The sequence below is a fragment of the Lytechinus pictus genome, chromosome 5 (assembly GCF_037042905.1).
Source record: "Lytechinus pictus isolate F3 Inbred chromosome 5, Lp3.0, whole genome shotgun sequence".
Taxonomy (NCBI): Eukaryota; Metazoa; Echinodermata; class Echinoidea; order Temnopleuroida; family Toxopneustidae; genus Lytechinus; species Lytechinus pictus.
In genome coordinates, this window is record NC_087249.1 from 7,462,602 (window position 1) to 7,488,238 (window position 25,637).

The following is a 25,637-nucleotide window of genomic DNA, read 5'->3' on the forward strand; positions in this document are numbered from 1 at the left end:
AACTAAATCACATCATAAAAGGCATGTTTACTTAGCTAAGAGTTGTGTTGGTGTAAATAAATCACATTATTTTGTTTCTATTTTTCTTAATACAGGATGATGTTTGTATGCATCTCACTAACTACGCTATCAACAAACACAGCTCAGACTTCATAAGAGACGATGAAAGTGGTCACAAAAGGTCAGTTTCTTTGTAGTATTTTTACCTTTTAACAAATATACATTTTGATGTTAATCAATTATTCAAAATGTGCATACTTGTTAAACATAAAGCTGAACTTATGATTTATTACATTTTATTTTTGTCTATCTGAAACACATTCAACCTTATCTAAAAATCTACCAATTTTCCCATCACACAAATTTGGTATATAATCTTTGTGAAAGATTTGTTCTATTCTGCACTTCTAAAACCTTTCTGAAATCTTTTAAGTTACCTGCCATTATCATAATATTATGTTTCCATTGTGAGCCAATTTTCCATGTCTAGGAATATATGCATCAATTTGTATTGTTACAATTGATTCAATAGAGATAAGGTTGAATGGGATAAAACAATATTGATTGAATTATGCTCATCTGTATAGATGAGATCATTAGTAAAGATAAGATTATTTTGATGGACAAAGAAAATAATTGATTTTTTTAAAGAAGAAATGCCTCAATTTTATTTCAGGGCACTGTTATAGTATTATATTATGTATTTCATTATGTAGCATAAACCTTTTTCATGAAATATAAATGTACAATAGTGCAAATATATATTCTTACATGAATTTATTAGAAAAATATACCCTTTTTCATGAAAAATCAATGTACAAAGGTACAAATACAGATTTTCGCATGAATTTATTGAGAAAATATTTGCAACTATCTGTAGACATGTGTTTAAATTGAAATGTGCCTTCCTGACTCTAAGGCCAGTTGACATATATGTATGCTAAATGTACAGGTGTTTTAGACCAAGTGGCCTGGGGTTCAAATCCCTTCTTGGTATTAGAGTCTTGCAGTAAGATTTAAATGAGCATTTGTCACTTTCTACCACTTACGTTAAATGGGTAGGATCCAAAGGTCAAAGGTCATTGTGACTGGTTCACACTGACATGTTTACAGCGACAGGTTCACACGGTGACATTTTTACACAGTGACTGACTGAAATGCTTCCTCGGTGAGTGGAGTAGGAGTTCTTTTGTACCAGTTGGCAAGTCCTGGGTCAAATGACCGGTTAAGGATGTTAAATATGCATTATTGATGCATTAAAGCCATGTTCCAACTTTAAATAAAACGAAATGAATATTCCCATAGTGTATCAACTATGCTTTCAATGTTTCCATCATCTTTCTTTCTGGATCACCAGGAAAATCACCACAGTCGACCAGTGGTTCAAAAACAACGGCTATGACATCGAGAAGATCTGGAGGGACATCCATGACGTGATCATCAAGACCCTGATCACGGCTCACCCGGTCCTCAAGCACAACTACCGCACGTGTTTCCCCAACCACATCAAGGGCAGTGGGTGCTTTGAGATCTTGGGCTTTGACATCATGCTGGATAAGAAGCTCAAACCATGGTTGATAGAGGTGGGTACTTTTTGTAAGCACTTGGAGAGCGGAATTTACCTTTTGTCATATTATTGTAAAGTGCTTTGAGCATGTTGATGGAAAACCATTATATAAATATTTGATGTACGTATGTATTTGGGTTGATCACCATGATAACGGCAGTCAAACCTGGTGGGTGTTTCATAAAACTGTTCGTAACTTACGAGCGACTTTAAGAACGACTGATGACCCTTTCTTTGGAACTAAATCAACACCAATGAAAATCTGGTGTGTATCATTTGAAAGAGGATCACCAGCCGCTGTAAAGTCGCTCGTAACTTACGAACAGCTTTACAAAACACACAACTGCTTTAGTGACCACCTGGGGGGTGTTTCATAAAGCTGTACGTAAGTTAAGAGCGACTATAAGAACGACTGATGACCCTTCCTTAACGCGCTAGCCATCACCAATGAACATTTCGTTGTGTAACAATTACCACAAGAAAGGATCCCCAATGATCTTTCATAAAGTCGCTCGTAACTAACGAACAGTTTTATGAGACACCTATCTGCTTTAGTGCATACATTCTAACATTACTGTTAAATTACACTTGTTTATTATCAAGTTTTTTAAATGTTTTATTCATTTATTTATTTCTATAATAAAATTGTGATTTGAATTTTATACATAAATTACAGTTAAAATTAAATAAATACAAATATGATTCCGTGATGAAGTTATCCTCCATAATGCTCTTGTGTTCTAGGTAAATCATTCACCCAGCTTCCACACTGATGCCAAACTCGACAAAGAAGTCAAAGAGGGTCTCCTATTTGACACCATGAACATCATCAACCTGACTCCGTATGATAAGAAGAAGTGTATGGAGGAAGAGAGGAAAAAGATAAAAGAGAGGCTCCTGGCACGATCCAAGCCAAAAGAATTTAGGTACGTACCTTTAAAGATAAATACCAGTTGTGGTAATGATCTCTAAATGAGTTCGAACAGATTCCAATAAAATTACCACCAAAGTGTTTGTATGTATGCATTAAAAAATATTTGCTGAGAAACGGGCAAAATAAGCTCAGAATTCCATCAAATGTCGGGTACTTTCTGAGCAATATTAATACACTGTCCCACATATGCTTTTCTGGGTTAGTGATCGTCAGAATTATCGGTTTTGAGCCAAGATTTCATGATTTCACAAAGATAACTTTACATTAATGTACCAGATCGAGATATACATGTATGATAATACGGTGACGATTGACCTTGATTCTAAAGACTTTCTCATGAAATAATTGTTTGCTGCAACTACTATGTTTTACTTTTAAGCACTATTATTGTATTAAGCAAGTACAATTATTGTTGTTATGATAAGAAGTTCATCCATATATATACAATGACATCATAGAATTAAAACCAGTGATGAGTGAACATTTTCGAGGCTTGTGAATTTCAGTAATTTCAAGCAAACACTCAGCTGGTAATCAGGAAAAATCCATGAAATTGTACTTTTTATAATCTGCTTTCAAACAAAGCATAGTTATGGCTTAAGATATGATCTTTGAAAGTGCATAATAAAACTTTTAAAGGACAAGTCCACCCCAAGAAAAAGATGATTTGAATAAAAAGAGGAAAATCAAACAAGCATAACACTGAAAATTTCATCAAAATCGGATGTGAAATAAGAAAGTTATGATATTTTTAAGTTTCGCTTAATTTCACAAAATAGCACATCCCGGTCGGTATGCAAATGAGGGAACTGATGACATCACTCACTCACTATTTCTTTTGTATTTTATTATATAAAATATTCAAATTTTCTCCTCATTGTCTTGTGAGAAAAAGTTTTATTACTCCCTGAACATGTGGAATTATCATTGTTTAACATTTTATGATTCAGTCAAGTTGGTCCTTATTGCCAAATCTGTAAAAATTGAAATATTGTATTGTATTCAAACAATAAAAAACAAAAGAAATAGTGAGTGAGGGACATCATCGATTTGCTCATTTGCATGTGACTAAATTGTGCATGTAACTATTTTGTGAAAAATAAGCGAAACTTTAAAATGTCATAACTTTCTTATTTTACAATTTTCAGCATTATGCTTGTCTGATTTTTCTTTATTGATTCAAATCAACATCTTTCTGAGGTGGACTTGACGTTTAAAGACAATCATTCTGAATCGGTATATACGCTTTATCCCTTTGTTTCACATTACAGGAAAGAGGAATACGAGGACACGTATGAGAAAGCCGCAGAGGTCCAGCTCAAGTATGAAGAGAATCATATAGGGGGCTTTACCAGGATATACCCCATGGACGACTCGGACAAGTATGAGAAGTACTTCCAGCACAGTGGCTCCCTCTTTCAAGAAACCGCTGCGTCCAAAGCAAGAGGGGAGTGTGCAAGGTGAGATCAACTCACACCCTCACGGGGGTTTGCTATGGATAGTGCATCAGGGACTCGGTTGAATGATCATGAGGGGAGCAATGAAAAGCTCTCCTAAAACTTTTAAGGGGAGTGCTAGGGGAGCCCTGCAAAAAGCTCATGTTTGACATATAAAGGGAGCTTTTTTGTGTATCTGTAATTCTTTTATTAGTCCTGTACCTCGTCCGAAAAAACAAGTAACCTAGACTTATTTTCATTGTTTGTAACTTCCCTTTGTTTTATTTATAATAAAGGTGATATTAAAATAAAAAAAGATGGAGGAATGTACACTAAGTTACAACCCACAACCAAGGGAGACAAAGTGTCAGATGCCCTGAATATATGCAATATTTATCTCATTTTAAATGTGTGTTATTTATAAAACCTTGACTGAGAATGAGGTTTTCAAGGTTGGCTCTTACAGTTTGATCATTAATCATTTTACATTCAGGTTGAGTGATGCCAGAATAGAGATTATACATGGAAGTAAAATGTACAAACATTATTATGTTGCTTGCTTACTAGTTTTTCTGCATTTCAGCATTTTTCATTTTATGTCACAAAAAAATCCAAATCGCAGAGGGGAGTAATAAATCACTCTACCTGAAATGGATTAAGGCGAGCAGTAGCAAGTGATCGCTCTCGCTCCCCTTAAAACTGAGTCCCTGTTGCATTTCTGGGGCCCTTCTTACAAAGAATAGTGATTTATCCAATCAACCACAACTATGGACAGCCGCCAACGTCAACATCTAAAATACATGTTTGCTCAAAATATTTTCTAGATATGATGTATATTCCTACATTCACTGTTTTCTTGACAATTCAGTATGCTTCTCTTTGTTTTCAAAGGACATTGTGCAAATTTGATAAAGAAAAAAAAATGATGACATTGATGGATTTCCATATACTTGAGGTTGAGGGGATCAATCATAACTCTTTGAAAGACGAGGCCCTGAAGTGCATCCTGGGAAATGCGCTGTTATTGATTTGCTCAAAATGACCTATGAGCAAGGAGGGCAGATTGTGATATTTTTAATATGCACTAAAGATACATTTTGATATGCAGAATGATAGGTGGCTTTCGAGATGTTGATATTGAAAGTTACGCCATGTAGCAGGCAGAATCTGAAAACATAGGATTGACGCTAGATGATATTTGGCGTTGAGGTCAATCCAAGGTCCTTTTAGGATGGTTGATTAATTCCAAGTAATTCATTTTTAGCCATCTTGCTCACTGGTCCACAACAATAGGACAAAACATACTGATTTTCCCATAAGGCATTGTAGTAGGTTCTGTGACATTTGCTCTGGCGACAATTGCTCCAATCGAATATCTGCAAATTAAGCCCAACATAAAATCTATTAACCTCCAAAATTAAAGAAACCCTCATCATTATCTTTACATTATTCTCAATCAAAAACTCTATTACAATCCTAATTTTAACCCTATACACTCTGAGATATTAAGACGGGAGCAAATATCGCAGGAGAAAATGTTGTGTCACCTTTTAGAAATGTGTTCTAATCCTATGCCCTCTGAGATATTTAAACAGGAGGACATGTCACAAGAGCTGTCGTGCTACTTTTACTAGCATACTTTTGATGGACAAATTTTTTGCCAAACTTTAGAACAGTATGTGGGTTTGTTTACATCACCTAGGCAACAAAGGGAAGAGATCCGTGCCAAGCAGGAGAAGCTAGAGATGATGTTGAAGAAGAAACCCAGTGAGAGGAAGGACTCAGGAGGACTCAGACCAGAGAGTCCAAACGGCGATGGCAGGACCAGGCGGAGAGGCAGGCCAACCGTTCCTCGTGTAGCTTTGGGCAAGAAACACTATTCACGCTCACATTCTGATGTAAGATACTTCTTTCTATTCGTTTTTTTTTTTTACTGAAGTGAGAACTTTGCATACTATTTTTAACAAGTAGATTTAAATTGCCTAGATTATTCATATTTACTGAATTGTGGATAGATTAGGACTTCAGTTGCTAGCATCGTAGACAATCTCCGCATCGGTTATAATGTGCTCATGGTACTTTCATGCACATTGGTAGTACTGATCAGTTAACAAGTTCACTGTGTGCATGCATTCATATTCAAGGGATGTATTCAACAAACTGTGAACTTGACTTTTTTAAAGAGTTTTATGCTCAAATTATCATTTTTTTTACATTTTCCAACAAATCATGTTCAAATGAAATGCATGTCACTTTTGGTGAAAGCTATGCATTGTAAAGTTACCCCCACCAAATCTCTCTTCTTGTGTTAATTTTTTTTACCAGTCTAAATTTCAACATTCACTCTGCCATCCCATTGTTGATTTGTCAAATGCTAAATGTGCCCAACTCCTCCTGGTCTGCAGGCACAGACCCTGATTGAAACTTTGATCAACAAGTGGGTCTCCACACAAAGACTAGCACACTTAAAACTTGCTGGTACAATTCAATTCCTGAGTACAAAAGGCATTATAGGCTTCACATTCTGATCCTTAACTTGAGTGAACGGTTCGCACAGCAGACTAGACCCCACCCTTTGGTATCAATGTATTCAATCGAACATGATAAGCTCTTTGGTTCTTTGCCTTTATACCGGTGTGTCGGCTCGGTTGGTGGAGGAACCGTCTCACAACCGGGTGGTCGAAAGTTCAAACCCCGGACACGCCAGACCAAAAGACGCAAAAAAGATGGAAGTTGCTGCCACCATTTGCCATTCAACACATAGAGCCTTGGCGATCTGATGCTGCACAGTGCTTGCTGGAACACGGGCAATAAAATGAATTTTCTGAATATTTCTGTTCTCAGATTTTCTAAAATATGGATTTTTTATATATTTTTTCCCCTCACAGAATTGCTACGACTACGAGACCATCGACCTCACCAAGCCTCTTGATATCGTGGAAGAAGAGGAGCTGGAGAGGATCAGTGCTCTTCTCCAAAGAGACAACCTGGTTCGAGGGTTGGGTGTGGTAGAGCATGTCTACCGCCTGCTGCACTGTACCCCTGGCACAGTAGGTGTTATGAAAAACGCAGATAGGCAACCCAACGTAAGTACATATTTATCTATTCTGTCATTCTGTCATTCATTCATTCATTTATTGGTATATATGTAGGAAATTTGTTTTATTGGCATTAGATATAAAGCACATACATCATAAAGTCTGATATTCAGAAAATACTTATGCAACCTGCCACCCTAAAACCAATAAGTCACCCTAAATTAATTTTGAGATTTTTTTTTAGTGAGCTTGAGAAAGCGCATTCTTGAGCTTTAAAATGGTGTAAAACTTGTCAACATTGATAAAAAAATCACCCACACAAGTACTTGATTGAAAGTAGAAGAATTTTTAGACAGGTTCAGAGAGAAAGAAGGAAACAATGTTTAAAGTTCTAGGTTCACTCAGACATGAGGTGTGCACACTGTGCAATCTCTATGAAACTTCCAAGTTGTCCTGAAAAATATGATGTAAAAAAAACATCCTGTGTCTTGTCTTTCATTGACCTGTACAACTTCAAATTTTGACAGTATGAATAAGAAAGAGTTTCTGTACTTTCGTATGAGTTAAGTTTACGATTCTTGCTTTTTAAGACCAAATTATTGTTTAAGCTCTTTACGGAGAACCTTCACTAGCGACTGATTTTTGGTTTTGGGGTGGCTGGTCATAAATACAAATGCTGCAATACCTAGAATTTGATGATGTCCTTCAAATTGGCAACATAGATTTACATTTTACTTCCATTAATAGATTTCTTGCTGCCAATGTGCTGAAAACAGTAGAAACTGATATAATTGATTAAAGTTAAAATTCCATTCTTGAAAGTCATTTCGTTTTAATGTCTTATTGGTGGTTTCAAGTACTGCACTGACAATAGAAACATAATGAGCTCATGTGAACATGATTCATTAATAGTCAGAATCGTGATCAAATCAAAGCAAAGGAGGGAAAGGAAGAATTTGCCTTATCTCCGTTTCTATGAGCTTGCTGTTACATTCACCAGATTCCGATGAATGTAATGTACACTGTCTAGCTGAATAAAATCTTTCTCTTTTTGCTTAAAAAAAATCAGTCATCTAGTTTGAAGTTTGAGTTTTCACAAAAAGTGTGATCAGTTTTTTAGTTTGGCAAGGGATTTTTTTCACCGAAAATACTGCAAAATCTTGTATGCACCACTTAGGTAGCACAATTGATGTGATTGTAAATTCCAGACTTTCACTTTGGACTCCGTTTGAAATTGATACGGTTATTTTTTTTTAATTATGTGATTGTACTTGCTTGTAAGATGAAAGAAAGAAAAAAACAATAAGTGAATAACATATACATGTATGCTGATATTTCCAGGCGCAGATCTAGCCGGATTCGACAATAGTTTTAGAGGCCGACTGTTCAAAAAGAATAAGGCCCCTAATATGATATTGTGTTCAACCTGGTTAGATCCGCCACTGGATATTTCTCCGCAGGTACAGTTGCAGATGAAATCAGTTGAGAGAGAAAAAAAAAATAACAAGAATATGGCATATCTTTTTACTAAACATTGCCTAAATATGATAACATTTACTGTATGAACTTATGGTGAATCTGTTATACCTAATTTGCAATATACGTATGTGTAATTGTTGTTTCTGTGGTACTATTTTTGCCAATTTAATCATTCATCTGTCCTTCTTTGTGTCAGGTTTCCTTTTTAAACTCCAAAGGTGACCTCACCACAATACAGCCAATAAGTTGCAAAGACAGCTCTTGTGTCAATTACCAAATAGAGTTGGGATAAAAAAAGGAATTACGGTGTTTGTTTTTCTTTGAAAAGCAACATATCAGTCAATCATGTGTCAAATTTTATAATAAGCCAGAAACTCACAAAATCTAAAGCCATATTGATTTACATAGCTTTGAAAAAATCTGACTATACATTTAACAGACTTAAGAGAATGAAAGGATTATATGTATTCAAATGATTTTTCAAATTAAAGCAAATCCATTCATCTTACATGTATGTCTAATCAATCAAATCAATGTCAAACCCTTTCATGCTCTGGACATTAAACCTAGGTCTGATCTCGCTCTTTTGCGCTCACTTTTTAAAGTACCTTGTATGTCTTTGTCACATTGTTATTAGTGTTATTTCAAAGTATCTTTCTTCACTAAGTTATGGAAGTTCCATCTAATTTTCATGCGAAGAATCTGCTCTTTCAATCACAGTTGAAAAAATAAGAAAAAGTCAAATTCATGGCTGATTGGTTGTTTGGTGGTGGTGGGTCACAGTTAGCATTCTTGTCACCAAAATAAGAACCAACTATTATTACTGAATAAATCGATCAATAAATAATTTAGGGTTTTTATAGTGCACGTATCCATCTTGTGGTGCTCAAGGCGTTCCTACATGTATACATGTATTTCCCCGGCTAAGCTACACTGTAGTGTGCCGTTTCCAGTGCTCACCGCTTATTACATAATCTAACTGTGATTTTTGATTTTCTTATATGCATTGTAATGGCAAAAGCAGGAATACCACAGATTAGCTCTTGCTTCATCTGCGCCCTACTGCAACAGTGTCCTTGAAAGGCGTATGAATTCATACCTCCATCTAGACAACCCTCCTTACCACAAACTGCTGAATCAGCCTTCTAATCATAACAGAAGGTCTAACAGCAAAAGCAACAATACTGAACCAACAACAAGACCCTCCCTTCGCTCCGACAGGCGGACACCTGCTAGTTATATTTCAGAAGTATTCTCATACAATATGCACAATCACTCCTACTACCCAACAGAAATGCATGTGTCCAAGATAGAAACAGTGAGTGATCCAACCCTTAGTGGTCAAGGCGCCAATCGGGCGAGGAGTCAGGACCCTCGGTCGCTTGCTTCTGGGAGTGATCTCTCTAGGCGCGTGACCGAAGGAGGAAGATTGAAGGATGGATCTAAGGAGAGTGGGGGAAAGGACAAGCAGCAGAACAACAACAGCAGTCATCAGTCGTTGTCAGAAATGCACTGTGTCTATCGAATGGACAGGGCATCCCAGAGGCCAAACTCGATGTCCCGTCCCAGGCTGAGCGACGGGAGGGCAAGGGTGGTGTGGGACGAAGACAAGAATCCAAAGGATGCGATGAATGGTGTATTGACTGTTGAAGCTTTGCAACAGTGGGTCCCTGATACCAGACAGAGAGGGGGCACCAGGGAGCTCATGACACCCATACTTAGTCTCCAGTTCTTGAATGTCTGTCAAAAGAAGATAGCAGCCAGACACGCCAAAAAGCCTGAGCTGGAGGATCAGCAAACAAGCTCATCCAGTGGATTAGTGCAGAAGAAAACAAGTGCTATTCCTCTTCTAAGCCTGAGCAACCCTGCTACCAAGAAGAATCAGAACAACAACAGGAGTGGCCTTTCCATGGAAGACTGTCCACACCTACCAGATGTTTCTTCAAAGACATCGTTGAGCTCTTTGAAATCTGTCTCAGGAACGGACTTACTTGTGGAATCACTAAGTGATATTGCATCAGCAGGAAATGATTCAGAGGGAATATCCCTGCAGGAAGAAGTTTCCAAGAGACCAGCAGATCTGGAACAGAAACTTGGAATGAATAGAGGTCTCCCTGATGTCACATCAAGAAATTCTTTAGAAAGTAGTTTGCATCTGTCTGAAGATGCTACAGCAGAAGTCGATGTGGGAGAAAAAGAACATGGAGTTCATAGAATTCTTGAGAAAGTTACATCAGTGAGAAAACCCACAAAAGTCATTTATAAGTGGGAGAATTCCTTGAGTACAACAGGTCTGAAAGAGGATCCTGGAGCTTGTAGAATCCAAGCACAGAGATTGGCCAGAAGGGTAGTGCCTAAAGAACAGATCAGCTCCAAGAATGATGATACGGAGGTAGAGAACAAGGGTTCATGTTCAGAGTTCTTGTTCAGCGTTGATTCTTCAATGTTTGATTACATTTGCAACGTTAAAACTAACAAATAGTTCTTGTTCCTAGTTCATCCTCAGATAATTGCAAGAGAGAATGGATGGTCTCCTTGATGTGGATCCTGATGTCATTGGAGACTTCAGAATTCACTGAAAGATGGTTTTTTTTTCTTTTTATTCAGCTCTAGCTCATTTTCCCTTTTTGTTCAGGTTCATATTTGAATATTGTGCATGTTATTTATAGAACGTTACAGTTTACATGTACCTGTTGAAATAAAGATGGAAAAGAATTAACCTCATCCCACAGATTTCATCCCTTTTCAACAGGCATTTGTAATTTTTGTTTTTTGTTTTTTGTTCTGTCACCTGGTGAAATTATAACTGCATGCACAGGTTTCCATTGGTGATGCGATAAAAAATGTGGTGGGACATGTATTTCTACGCTTTTCCTCTCTTTTACATCCTTTCTCACTCTCTATTTTTCCGATCTTGTAGTACTCTGCATCCTCAAGGAATTTTTCGAGCCAGGGTCTGAGTTACAGTAATTCTCTGTCCCAGCTGATGGGACACACCGACCCTGCATGGTGTATACCGAACGTACAACCATTCAGTGAAAAGGTGATGGTGTTTTTGGATATAATAATAGCCCAGTCTGCACAAAAATGCAGTGGTTTTTTGAGCAATTTGGCACGTTTTGCACAGATCCTGCACTCCCACCCTGCGGTGATCCTGAGAAAACCAGCACTTTGCAATACCTTAACCCTTTATTTCCCTAACCCTATCCCTCCCCATGGTTTTGAGTGACAGTGGCGTACCGATGGGGGGCTAAAAAATGAGAAAATGAAAGAAAAGGTTTAAAGAGAAGGGAGAAGTATATTATTTTCCGAATATTACTGTTTGTCAAAATCTATCACAAGATTGGATTTTTGTCAGAAAAATGTCAAATTTTTTTGCCAGACACGCCATGTCTGCCCCACACAAAATGTTTGTCTCATAATGCCTCTGTTGAGTGAGTGGCATTGTTTATTTGTAAAACGATGGCAATAATTAATAATTGAGATATATTGCGTGATGAGAACAACTCCCACAAAGCACCCCATCCTGCACAAGCTCTTTCCTTACCCCTATTACATAACTTAATTACATGTTGAAATTAAGATCCACTGAAATTGACACCCTCAATCTTTGTTGTTGTATAAGAGTTTATTTTTTAATGATTTCCAAGTGAATACTTTCATTCAGTCTTTTATGATCATTGGTTTTTCAATTATTATTTTCCAAAGCCATTGATTAATTTCCATGGTGCATTTTGAATTTGATGTACCCCCAAAATATGATGTACTTCCTAAAACACTAATTATCATACATTTTGAGATACTTTTTCTTTTTTATTCATCCTAACTGCTAATACCGAGTTGCTCTAACTTCTTTTTCCTGTTTGAAAAAATAATCAAGTTTTATTATTAACAATTTTCAGATAAGTTATTCAGATTCTGATTTTTTTTTAATACATATTGTGTTTCATTTCATCCAAGATGATATATGATGAAGATGACGTAATGTCCTTCCAGATGAGAACAAAATAATATTCTAAAGATGGCATTACACTTTATTGATATGATATTTCTTTTTTTTTAAACCTTGTTTTGCCTATTCCTACACTAACAAATCATTACATTAAATTGTTAGCACATGAAGATGCTTTTGATACAAAAATAGTGTTACTGCTTTATAGAAACAACACAAAATAGAAAGGTCTGTATGCTGAGTTCATATGATGAAATTAAAAACTATGAAATGATTGTAATCATGCCATAAGGTCCATTATAAATAACAGGAACACCATATCACCCCTGCAGACACAGACTGTGAACCATAACGTCCAAATGGCCAAGACCCAGCCCCAACCTCCAGGAGGAATGCCTTGGCCCACCTCGTCAGCTGGCCGCAATGTTCGCACGTTAAGCCAGCATGCGGACCAGGCAGGAATGATCAACGGCGCTGGCGTGGCCCCCAACCTCGCCGGTCAGCGGCAGCGTTTCCCGTCTCGCAAGGGCTCCCAGCACACGGGCAACAACTTGGTGATTGCTGAACAGGACTTTCAGAATCTTTCACTCATGGACAATGAGAGTTTGCGTGGGAGACATGGTAATATGAACTCTACAGCGGCTGCAGCCGCTGCCTTGGGGCAGGGAGATTGGAGAATAATGGACGGAGGATACGCAAGAAGGATACTCAGTGCAAATACTGGACAAAGACGAGAAACTGGTAGGCAAAATTTTATGATATTAAAGGGGAATCCAGCCTTGGCCATAAAATGTTGTGTTGGGAAGGAGAAAAATAAATTAAACAGAATGGTGAAAGTTTGAAAGAAATCGGACAAGCAATAAGAAAGTTATGGCTGCTTTAAAATTGAGATCACTAATAGTATGTAGATTTCAAATTGGCAACTGGGTAAGTAAATTATGACAAGGGGCAAGGACAACTTTCCCATAGGCCATGTACTTTATTCTCAGGGATTTGTGGTTTTCTCCTAGGTACCCATTCCCCTGGGGCAGTAATCTAAATATAACCCAGGTAGTATATTGTTTTATGTCCTCATGAAAGAAAAATATAATTTGAAATAAAACTTTTGGGAAAAATGACATTTTAGCCATAATATATATTGGAGTACATAGAAAAGTAGTCCTTGCCTTACATCACTATGACATCCCATATGCGGCCAATTTGAAGTCTCCATGGGTATAGTGATTACCAATATTTACAACTTTTAAAAATTCATAACTTTCTTGTTGTTTGTCCAATATTGTTCAAACTTTCACCTATCAACTTGTCTGATTTTCTCTTTCTTATAAAAACAAGTTTTTATTTGGGTTGGATTCCCCTTTAAGAACAGGGGCCTGTTGCATAAAAGTTACTATTATAGTAACTATGCCATATAGTAATTTTCATGAAATCCTTGATTCTGATAGGCTGTTGAGTGTTTTTACTATGGTAGTTACCATTGGATGGCAAAATTACCATGATATTAACTTTTATGCTACGGGGCTCAGGACTTTGTCTTCAATTATAGTTTGGATAAGTGATTCAACTTTTATTGGCCAAAATATAGAAAGAAGTGTTCATGTTTTGTACTTTCTTTAATTCTTTCTTGATGCTTATATATGGTTGGAAAAAATTACTGTACTTGTCACTTTTGGTAGCTTTAGTTTTAAAATACTTATTATAAAACATCTGCAGGAAGAAATTGTTTTGAATTCAGCTTGTCCTAGCTACATGTATTAACTCATAGATATAATCAATTGTTCTGCTTGAAATCCTACAGGCATTTTTTATAAACGAAAAACATAGGCTATGGTTGTTCATTATAATTTCATTATTTCATTAAATACTTAAATCATAGTGACATCCTCAAAATATTTAAAAACAGTGCAGATTACGTGGTGTTCACTCTTTACAATGCCCTCTTTGATAATCTACGATCGTACAGTTTTGGAATGATATGAAAAAAATAACCTACTGGTAATCTCATGAAATACTGGATTATCTGATCAGGGGCCCGTTGCAGAAAGAGTTGCAATCAATCGCAACTCAAAAAAATCATGCGCAATTTGATTTTCGACCAATCAACAATGCGCATTTGGGACTTGCGCATGATTTTTAGAGTTGCGATTGATTGCAACTCTTTCTGCAACGGGTCCCAGATAAGTTGCAACCTAATGCTCCTATTTCAATTCACTTAAAGGCAAAAGAATATAGTCTCATCAAACAATTATTTCATGAGGAAGTCTTTCAAATCAAGGTTAATTGTCACCCCATAATCATAGATCTAGATCTGGAACATTGACATAAACTTATCTTTGAGAAATCATGAAATCTTAGCTGAAAAATGATAACACTTATGATCACTAACACAGAAAAGCATATGTGGGACAGTGTATAAATATTGCTTGGAAAAGTACCCAATTTAATGGAATTCATTGTTTATTTTGCTTATTTCTCAGCGATCTCAAATTTCCTTTGAGAGCCATTTGACATGCATTTGTTTATAGTATATTTACATTTATATATTATACATACAAACATTTGGGTGGTCATTTTATTGGATTCTGTTCAAACTCATTTTGAAATCGTGACCACAACTGGCATTTCTCTTTGACAGGGACTGTGCAAGTACGGTTGAACACAAGAGGTGGGGGTGGGAGCAACCTCAATTCCACTACACCTCCTCCAGGCTTATATACTACCAACAATAACTTCCCAAACCTTAAAGTAGGACCCACAGGTGCCAATACTTCATCAGGTGAATATCTCCTACAGTCGTAGCAACGGTTAGAGTCGGTCAATGAAGTTTGACTGACCAACCTTGACCGTTCTTGCCCCTGTTGCTTTAAAGTTGATACTGCAGCAACGGAAACCACCATGATAAACAGGGCTCAGCAGTTAATAAATTTTAGTTTCCATATCCATATTTATAGCCTTTAATGAAATAGGACCGTGAAGTTTGGCTCCCAACAGTCCCCACCATACCATCTTTGCTTGTTACACTATTAATATGAAAGCAAATTTTTGTTTTTATTTGTCTACAGCATAGGAAAATTGTTGAAGTGAAAATGATTAGGGACAAGCCAGTAACCAGGAGAGGGGGGGGGGGGGTTGGGGGTTCGATCCCCCTTGTCAAGAACAAGAGAAAATAGGAGAGAAAATAAAGGAAAGAGAAGGGATCGAACCCTCGAATTGGAAACCCTGACTACGGGGCTGAAGGATAATAATAATAATAATAATCATAATAGACATTTATATAGCGCCATCTATCTAAAAATATTATATTCCGAGGCGCGATGTTATCATTATTATTACCCCGGCTTTAGCTCGAGCTGCCTTTCAGCGCTCATGCATTCAAGGAATTAATCCTGCCGGGTACCCATTCATAATAACGACAGTGGATTCTACCTGCTATTCACCCTAAGTATGTGGCCCTGATATACTGTACAGTTTGCCAATTGTTTATAGTCTTTTTTTAGCAGTGTATGCCCGTTTTTTTTGTGTTTTTTTGGCCTTAACAAATTCTACAGACTGTCCATTCAAAGAATCAGTCTCCCCCCAGCCCCCCCCCTAAAAAAAATCCTGTGGTCTTCTTTCTGCATCCTATGATATTCTCAATCACAGGCGTAAATCCTTGCGTCACACCTATTGTTCGGGGGGAATGATCTATTGTTCCATACCCCCTGAACAAGATCTATTGTTCCATCCCTCCTGAACAATAGGTGTGATGCAAGGACTTACGCTACTGTTCTAAATAAAAATAAATGAATGTAAAGGTTCATTTGAACGTTGTCAAAATTGAGGGCCCACAGATTACATCCCTTACCCTGCTTTTTTTAAAAGAAAATCCTCCTCTCACGCTCCATTCAGGTGCAATGATCAATCTGTCCGTGGTGTCCGGTCCAGCTCCTGTGGTCCAAAGGCCTGACCTAGTGAGTGCAGGAAGTAGCAGAGGCACCGTCAGTAGAGACGCCATCAGCAGTGCACCAGATCCACAAAGTCACCCACTAAGGTAGGCAAACAGGAATCTCTCTTGATACCTCACTTCCATCATTTTAGCTCTACTAGTTCCTCTAACCACCGTGCAGATTTTGTGACTCTTGCATCATGATCGAGCCTGCAGACGAGACTATATGCCTGGTGTTGGTGTTGGGCTGAGCATTTACACCAGTCAACACCTTATTAAGTTGGAGGTGGGACTGCCCTCACTAGATGTTCATGCTAACAATATCCATGTTCCATGTTGAAAGCTGGGTTAGGCAGATTCCCGCTCTCATTAACACCAGTACCAAAATTTATCATTTTGATAACATGATGTTTGTGTCAATTCTGCACCATTCTTTTGTTTATTTATACAAATATATATTATATATAAGAAAATGATAAAAACTTACACTGTACATAGACATTTTTTGTGTACATGTAATACTAATGGAAACAAACTAAAGCAAACATAGCATGAACAAATTTGCGGTGTAATATTTTTGTGTTGAGGAAGTTCCTGCTGCCACAAATGGAGTCATTTGATAGCAGAGTCTCTGGCTTTGCCCCTGTTTATCCCCTCTGTCCCTTTTAATCCCCTCTTCTGCCAAAAATGTATTCATCATTTAAAATTTTAATAAATCCTTTAAAAATACTGTGGGTGGTGGAGCTTACAGGATTCCAGTATCCTATTTTAATCTTTCAACGCTCAAAGAATTCAAACTCGCATGAGATAATCTATACTAATTATGAGAATTGACCAATTAATTGAAGCTGTGCTGCACCAATAATAACAAATTACTAAAATGTACTAATTAGAATACAGCATGTCCCACAAAAAAATGTTAATGGCATTCTAGTTGAGGATAATTTGAAAATTACCAAATCTTATAGTTTTATAATCGTATAATTGATTTTATGCGATATGGTCCATTGAACACAGAGATAGGAGCCCTTTTTTCAGCACTCATTAGAAAACCTTGCAATCCAAGTTTTGTATTAAATAGTATGTGTAGTCAGGTTCAGCTATTCGTGTGGCTCAAGAGTATATCTGTGCAAGAATATCTCATTCATCAGAGTGGGATAAATGAATTGGTCATCCCCAAGTCCTGAACAAAATTAACATGAATAGATATGATTTGCACCTCTGTAATAGATAACAAATCTTGTTAGCTGAACCTGACTACACTACTCAGACTACATCAGAGGTTTCCTGATGTGTAATGAAAAAAAAAATACTCATATCCATATTTCATATAATTTCATCCAGTTGTAGAAAATGAATTATAGCTTTATATATGCGTATAAAGTTGTAATTTTAATCATACCTGTCTAGAGTGCTATTAGCTTAAAGAAAAAAGAAACCGAGAATTATTGATTTTTTACCATAGCTTCATGACAATAGTGATCAATATTGCAAATTTTTGTTAAGCTTAGATTCTCCCTTTCATTTGATGCAAGACAGTTACAATCTTCCCATTTCATGCAAAAATAAGTAAAAACAAGAGGTAATAACTTGTAATAATTCACTGGGCAAGTGGTATATGAATTTCAAAGACAAAATAAAAACACAAAAGTCAATCCTGAAATTTAATTTTCTGTCAATTAATTCGACACCTCAATCAAGATAAATAACCACAGAATGACAAAGTAAGATGTATTGGAATGGAATAAATCTTGTTTTTCCATGATTAAAAAAAAAAATGTGTCATGTTTTTGACAACATGTAGAATTGCGATTTTGTTTTCTACTTGTGTTTGTTGACAAACAGCCAAGCATCTCCATCTTTATTAACTACATTTATGTTTGATTTGATAGCAGGAATTTAGTAAAAACTAATTTGTTGAAATAGAATCCCTAATTTAATCAATGTTAAATCATTTTCCGGAATTAGGTGTTATCTTAAATTATAAAAAATGAACTTTCTAGAATTGTTAATATTTCCTTTGAAATTTAGGTACACCATCAAACGGCAACTTCAGTTAAATATAGTTTTACCCACTCATATGAAGTAGTCATATCATTCGTTAGTTGCATCAAATGAAAGAAGATTATCTAATTTTAAGAATATATGTATCATTTATGAATTATGATTAAGATATGATACATGAAATCCTTCTAGAGTGCCCTGCAGATATGCACATTACCGTATGTAAAAGGCTTAAGCTACCTGTACATGTACATGTAACCCACTTAACTAAGAGAGTGTATTCCTAAAATCATAACAAAGATGGCATTGTTGGTGATGATGGTGATGATTATGATGATGATGATGATGATGATGATGATAATGATGGTGATTTTGATGGAACCAATATAACACCAAATCGACTCACCAGATTGCTGGGAGTTGAGACTCATGTAAATATACATGTGCATGATATTTTGAACCACTACAAAATTGTAGCGATATCCAGTAATACGAATAGTACATGTAAATGTACTTTATAGTTCTGTCTCTTTGCTTTATGAATTTTATCTCATTTCGGTTATTTTACACAAATACATGTAATGTGGAGAGAAAAAAAATTAAGTGTAAAAAGTGTCTAAATCTTACCCTCTCTACGGCAGAATCAGCTTAAAAGCCTTTGATGCTTCAACAGTAATGCAAGTGAGCATAGACTTTCATGTAGTCTCCTTGTGATTTTCGTAAAGGGGTGATTTTCTGTAGAATAGAAAGTGTTCTTAAAGGCTGAGTGCAGGCAATTTTGAAAATAGTAACAAGTAACATGTTGAGACTAGTGAATTTTGCAGTATAGGCAGGCTAATTGTGAGTTACGAGCTGTAGGATACTAACTCTGCTGTAAAGGAAGGTTTTTGGCATATGTTACCATGGGAACTACAGTGTACGGTACACTAATTCTAGGAAGTGTTCTTGAAGGCTAAGCGTGGGCAATTTTGAAAATAGTACCTAACAATTTTTGAGCTTTTGGTGAATTTTGCTGTACAGTACAAGCGAGCTAAACTGAGACTAATTGTGAACTGAGAGCTTGATATAGGTTACTAACATTGATTCCAAGTAAAACTACTATTGAATGGGTCATTGACAGCGTTCTCATTATACTTTCTAAAACTAATTTACTGGAAACCGGTTCAGGAAACCAGTTTGGAAGATCGCTTTGCTGGCATTCCCATTTGATCAGCTGAAAGTGGCCTTGTTGCTATTGGAACGCTCTCAGTGGGGCTGACATGTTTCGCGCAAAATTCGAAACCGCAGCGTAGACATACTACACACAGTGTGTGGAGTAGCGCACTCAAAATGTGCGAAGATCGCTTCCAGAAGGACGGTTGTGTCCTTATGTACGCTAAAACCAGTTTAACAAGGCAAAGCGATCTTGAAAACTACATCGCGAGGTGGTTTTCCAACTGGTTACACGTTAAACTAGTTTCCAGTAAACTAGTTTTAGGGCGGTACTGAGAACGGGGTCATTGACATTTTGTTTTAAATGCATTTAATTGTTGGAACAACACGTAGGGTACATGTACATATACAGTACACCAACCTAAAGAATCATTTATTGCTTGCATGTGTTTTATGTGTATTTCTGAATCATTATGTTGCATCATGTATGGCTTGTTTGTGTAGCCAACAGTTGAGGGTTCAGTGTTAATTAACTTTAATTAACATGTAAAGCAATAGTGAAAAATAAACTGGGCAGTTGGGGATATCTAAATGGTGGCTTTAAATGAGCTTAGTAGAACAAAGTTTCTGTTTCTGGTAACTCCCGTAGGAACTCGGCAGGGCAGCTTTTTGCTGGTAAACGAGCTCTGGTATAATTACCTAGGAAACGTTACAGTATGTCTAGGTTAATCAGTCATAGTGGCTGAAGTTATAGACAACAGATATTACTCTTGGGCCTTTTAATTTAAAAGTGGAGACAATGGCAGAATGGGGATTCGAACTCACAACCTTGTGATTATGAGTCCAATGCTCTAACCACTGGACCACACGACCTGTGTGACAACTACATTAACCTCTGTATGGCCCGAATTCACAAAGGTGGTTTTGAAAACCCACGGTTGAGTCCATGGTTTATGCAGATTTCCTGTATAAATCCCGCTTATTTTACCATGTATATTAAAAAATGTTGAATGCTGATGCACGCTTTTGTCACAGTCCGACAAATTGGTGCCTGTTGCCGTGGTTATCCACGCTATTTTATTCATGAACCCACTGTTTTGAACTAATGAGTCCACTCTTCAAACAGTGAACTCATGAATAAAATAGTGTATCTACACTGTAACCCTGGTAACAGGCGTTAATTTGGCGCACTGTGACAAAAGAGCGCATCAGCATTGGAAATTTTTTTTATACACACGCCCGATACGCATAAAATTAAGCGTAATTTATACAGGTAATCTGCATAAACCATGGATTCAAAACCACCTTTGTGAATTCGGGCCTACATGGTGTTTCATAGAGCAGTTTAGAGCTGCGTGTAATCATTATGCAGTACCTTCATGTAACAAATGACTGGAATAGAAGGTGCAAAAGAAAGTGATTCATGTTTTTCATATTTTGACAATTTGCAAAATTGAAATTCAAATCAAATTCACAAGAAAGTGTATGATGTAATTTGTGCTAAAATGTGTGATGACAGTGAAACAATAAAATAGTTTTTATATGCCATAATCCAGTTAATTTGAATAACGTCAGTTTACAAATTTCTTTATGAAACAACAATATGAGAGGTCCATTTCATAAAACTTGTTACATGATAAATTTACAAAAACAGTTGAAAGCTACTGATATCCTTTAATCTGATTGGCTGATCAATAGGTATGTAAATTTTTCATCGAGTCTTTATGAAATAGACCCTGATTTGGTTATGGAAAAAAAACTGTTATCTGTGATGCTATTTTTATTTATAGAATGCTATTGCCTATTTACTGTTTTAATAATTTGGTGGAGGCTATTTTAAACCCACAAGCATGTAATACATGTAGTTCAAATAAGTGTTAACCTTTAAAACAACCTAACACCCAGGACTGATCAACTAACCAGAGAAGAAGTCTGGGATTTATCCCGCATGGACCCCAAGTCCCCCGTCTATCGCACCTTGAGTGGCCTGCTCAAAGAAAGACACAAGAGACGTATGTCATTTGAGTTTCGCCAAAAGACAGAAAATCCCATCTTGTTAAACTTTAATTCATAAAAGCATGCGTAGATGATGAATGCAGTTTGCATTGTGATAGAAATGTAGTTTATGCATACATGTAGAGTTTGCGGTGTAGCAGCATGCCTTTTTCCTGAGCCTCTATACAGTACCGAAGTGATGACGTCACAAAAACTTTTTTTTAGCATTTCGGCGTTTTTGATACCATATTTTGGTAGAGCATTATGGAAAACCCCCACTACCAAAAGTTGGTGAGAATCAGTCCATGGGGGCCTTACATGTAGATATGACCTCATGAATACATAATTTTAGCCCCATAGAAGTCAGTGTATTATTGGCCTGGTTCTAAATGTTGGGAATGGGGTCAATAATATATTGACTTTAATGGGGCTAACTATGTATTCATGAGGTCATGGACCGATTCCCACCAAGTTTGGGTTGTAGGGGTTCTTCATCATGCTCGATCTATCACAATATGGTATAAAAAAAGGTGATATGCAAAAAGTGGATGACGTCACACTTCGGTACTCTAGTATACAATTGTACATGTATACAGAACTTTTTTCTGAACTCGTTCTTTTTTAACATTTATACAATGTATGGCAGTATAATAATGATAATCCGGTTTTATATAGTGCTTAATACGTCGGAACGATGTGTCTAAGCGCTTTACAGATATATTTTTACCCCGGTCATCGGATTCAATCAGTCATTCCCGCGCACACTCCCCAGGGAGTGGAGGATCTGCTGTCCATTGTTATTGTTGATTAACATTTCACCGTTCTCTTATACATTACATGTAAGATACATTGAATAAAGTAGTTTTCAGAGACAAAAATATATAGGCCTACATATCCTTGAATGTACATGTATCCTGGTCCACATTTTTGGTACACCAAGTAAAATTTGAAAGGGTCAGGCCCAAATAGGGTGTAGTCTGCAGTAATTTAGTGTTGCTTTAAGTTCAGCATGATTCGCGGACCACAGAATGACTGAAATGGGGCGATGCAAAATGTGGGTCAATTTTGAAGAATATTATAAAAGAGCCATTTAAGAGCTTTTGCATTTCATTTCTTTCTACAGTCCTTTTGAAATACAACACAATACAATACACAAATCAATTAATACTTCCTTTAAAACACGTGTATGCACATTACATGGGCAAGGATTAATTATCTTCTTTTTTATTTGTGTCTCAATATTTACTTACTGATTCTGGTAATTATTTATGAGACGCCCTTCAAAATATTTTGCTTTAAAAAAAATTCTGCCCATTTCCTTTTGGAGGGTTATTTTCTGTAATACTCTCTTCTTCAGAGAAAGAAACAATAAGTATCTCTTTTATCTTGAGATGTACTGCAGCTCACAGCTACTACTCCTACAAAAAAAATTGTGCCATTCACTAACAATTGTAATTATATTGATAATATAATAATAATAAAAATAAATTGGTACTTACATAATGCATAATCAATTAGAATTGCTCTATGCGCTTTATACAAATTGCTCTCCAATGTTACAATTTTACTACTGCAAAAATAAGTATGTTTTCAAATGTCTGTTAAACGATTCAACAGAAGTACATGATCGAAGGTGAATTGGTAAACTATTCCATAATTTCAGTAAAGCCATTTAATCTCCGTGGTTAAGCCTTAATGAAAAGGTGCATTGTTTTGCTAAGCCAATGAAGAGGTCACGTAGAAAATGAAGTGGAATAATCGTCTTAAGTTGAAGCAATCTTTTGTTCAAGATTATACAAAGCAGGTATTATTCAATTCAATTCAAGTTTATTTTTCTCTCTGCATAAAATGAACATATGATAAAATACAAGAAGAACAAAGTGTACATAACACTAAAAACATATCAGTTTACAAGAAAGAAAAAAAACATTGAGAGGGAAACAGCCAAGAAGGAGAGAATTTCCTTATAATACGACCAACCCAAATTACTTTAAAAAGAAATTATTGACAATATCAAAAGTAACAAAATATATAAAACCATTTAAAAAACATTACAAAGACATAGAGACACAAGTGATGTGATTTAGTTGATATAAAAAAAAGATATTTACAAACAGGTTTAATTATCATTTATGAAATTTCTAAAGTTATGTTTGAAAATATTAAATGAACAAGATGTTTTCAAATTAACCGGCAAGGACTTCCAAAGTACTGGGCCACGAAAGAAAATAGATTTATGAGAAAGGCAAGTTCTCATTTTAGAAAAGTGAAAGTTTGCAGCATTTCTTGTAGGGTATTCATGTCTTTCATGAATATTACAATATAATTTAAAACAGTTCAATAAAAAGGGTGGTGAAATTCTTTAGAACATGATACATAAAAAGTCCCATTTCATATATGTACATATCGTAAATGTTAAAGAGTTTAAGAGATTGAAAAATAGGATAAGAATGGGCAGTAGAAATACATATTGATATCATAAATGTTATCTTTCTCTTTCCTCATTTTACTATTATGAAAGCAATCCTTTAAATCGTTTAGTTAAAAGCTATGTCTGTCACTTTTTACGTCCTCTATAGTGCGTCCCAAAAAAAACTATACACTTTTGAAATGGCTGCCAAATAAAAAATGTAGCACTTTGGGGGAAAAGACTTATAGATATGGAAAGCCAATAAAGTCAACTTTCAAATGACACCAAAAATTCTGAAAACTATTCATGCTTGAGCAAGCACTGCCCACTGAAACAAAGGGTATGAAAATTAGGGTGGGCCGGAATTAACCTTCCAATTTCTTTCAGGTTTTTTTTGTTTGATACTTGCAAAGTTGAGGGTTATTTGGTGGATTAAAGATCAGTTGTGATCAGTTTGTTGTTTGTGAAAATTTAATGCGTTATTAAATTGAAATTTAATGCATGATTGATCATGAATTGCAATTTTTAGTGCAGCATTTTGTCTTTATCATGTGGATCTCAACAATGTGTTCATGACAGTCAGGAGAAGAGGGGGTAATATGACTTAGGTAGGTGGAGTATGTTGATGGGATAAAGGTCAACAGAACATTTAGCAACCTCTCTCTCCATCTTAACCCCCCCCCCCCTTCTCTCCTCCTGAGAGACTAAGCTCGACTAGGCTGGGCAGGAATTAGCCTTACAGTTTTTTTTAGTGGTTAGTCCTTTGGAACTTGCTAAGCTAAATTAATGAGTGAGATAAGTTTTGGTTTCTTAGGCAAATTTCATGAGTTCCTAAATTGAAATTGAATGCATGAGTGAACAGGAATTGTAATTTTAGTGTAGCATATTCATCTTGTGGACCTCAGAAGTGTGTTCGTGAGAGTCAGAGTACCTGTTACAAGCAAGAGGGTGAGATATGCTAAGACTTGGTTAAAAGGGCATTCCTCTTCTTTTTGTCCTTTTACAAATTAAAAGTCATATGTACCCTCCCCTCTCCACCTCCATTTCCCAGCCCCCCCCCCTCTCTCTCTCTGTCTCACTTCCTGGATTGTAGCCTATTTAAAACTTAACTGCCAAGTGACCGGTGGCTGATGGTCATTTTTTTTTTATTGAATGATTACCAAGGATTTTAATGATTATGATGATTAATGAAATAATTTATTGAAAAAACTGAATGTTTTATTGATCACATTGCACATTGAATGAGTTGATTTACTGATAAATTGTTGATTAAATGATTGATAGGAAAAAGTTGATGCCCCAATTCAGAATTAATCATTAAATCAACATTCTGCTCTGGACTTCACACATATATGACAATAGCCATCAGTCTTACAACAGGAGGGGAGGGCGGGAAAGGGGGAGGGGGCTGAATGTTCTGTTGACCCTTATTCCATCAACCTACTTCTCCCACTTAAGTCCTATCTCACCCCCTATTCTCCCGACTCCCATGAACACATTGCTGAGATCCACATGATAAAGTTGAAATGCTGCCCAAAAAGAGAGCCAAATGATAAAGGTGAAATGCTGCCCAAAAAGTGTAATATGTATTCACTCGTGCATTAAAGTTCAATTTAATGATTAATAAAATTTGCTTAAGCAACCAAAACTGGTCACAGTTGATCATTTATTTCATTTACAACGCCCTTAACTTTGCAAGTTCGAAAGGATTTGCCTCTCAAAAACTGACATAAATTGGAAGGCTA

The 25,637-nt window shown here is 36.3% G+C and overlaps 2 protein-coding genes across 6 annotated transcripts in view; both read left to right on the top strand.

Moving 5' to 3' along the window:
• The window catches only part of LOC129261866 (tubulin polyglutamylase ttll6-like), a 42,362-nt gene that overhangs the window by 11,222 nt on the left and 5,503 nt on the right, over positions 1–25,637 (top strand). For 2 of the 5 annotated variants that reach the window (XR_010293605.1, XM_064099718.1), the window contains exons 8-18: positions 96–181; positions 1,358–1,583; positions 2,312–2,493; positions 3,773–3,961; positions 5,640–5,835; positions 6,826–7,023; positions 11,375–11,497; positions 12,739–13,147; positions 15,042–15,182; positions 16,295–16,436; positions 18,977–19,016. Coding sequence is in view for 3 of the 5 variants with exons in the window: in XM_064099718.1 (XP_063955788.1) it covers positions 96–181; positions 1,358–1,583; positions 2,312–2,493; positions 3,773–3,961; positions 5,640–5,835; positions 6,826–7,023; positions 11,375–11,497; positions 12,739–13,147; positions 15,042–15,182; positions 16,295–16,436; positions 18,977–19,016 (1,932 nt within the window). In the remaining 2 variants the exon portion in view is untranslated. The remainder of the gene's footprint in view (positions 1–95; positions 182–1,357; positions 1,584–2,311; positions 2,494–3,772; positions 3,962–5,639; positions 5,836–6,825; positions 7,024–11,374; positions 11,498–12,738; positions 13,148–15,041; positions 15,183–16,294; positions 16,437–18,976; positions 19,017–25,637) is intronic. The other 3 variants (XR_010293606.1, XM_064099720.1, XM_064099721.1) reach the window with 2 other exon arrangements.
• On the top strand, positions 9,442–10,989 carry LOC135154229 (uncharacterized). Its single transcript, XM_064099722.1, has one exon. The coding sequence runs from the start codon at positions 9,542–9,544 to the stop codon at positions 10,934–10,936; it is 1,395 nt and encodes a 464-aa protein (XP_063955792.1). The 5' UTR covers positions 9,442–9,541; the 3' UTR covers positions 10,937–10,989.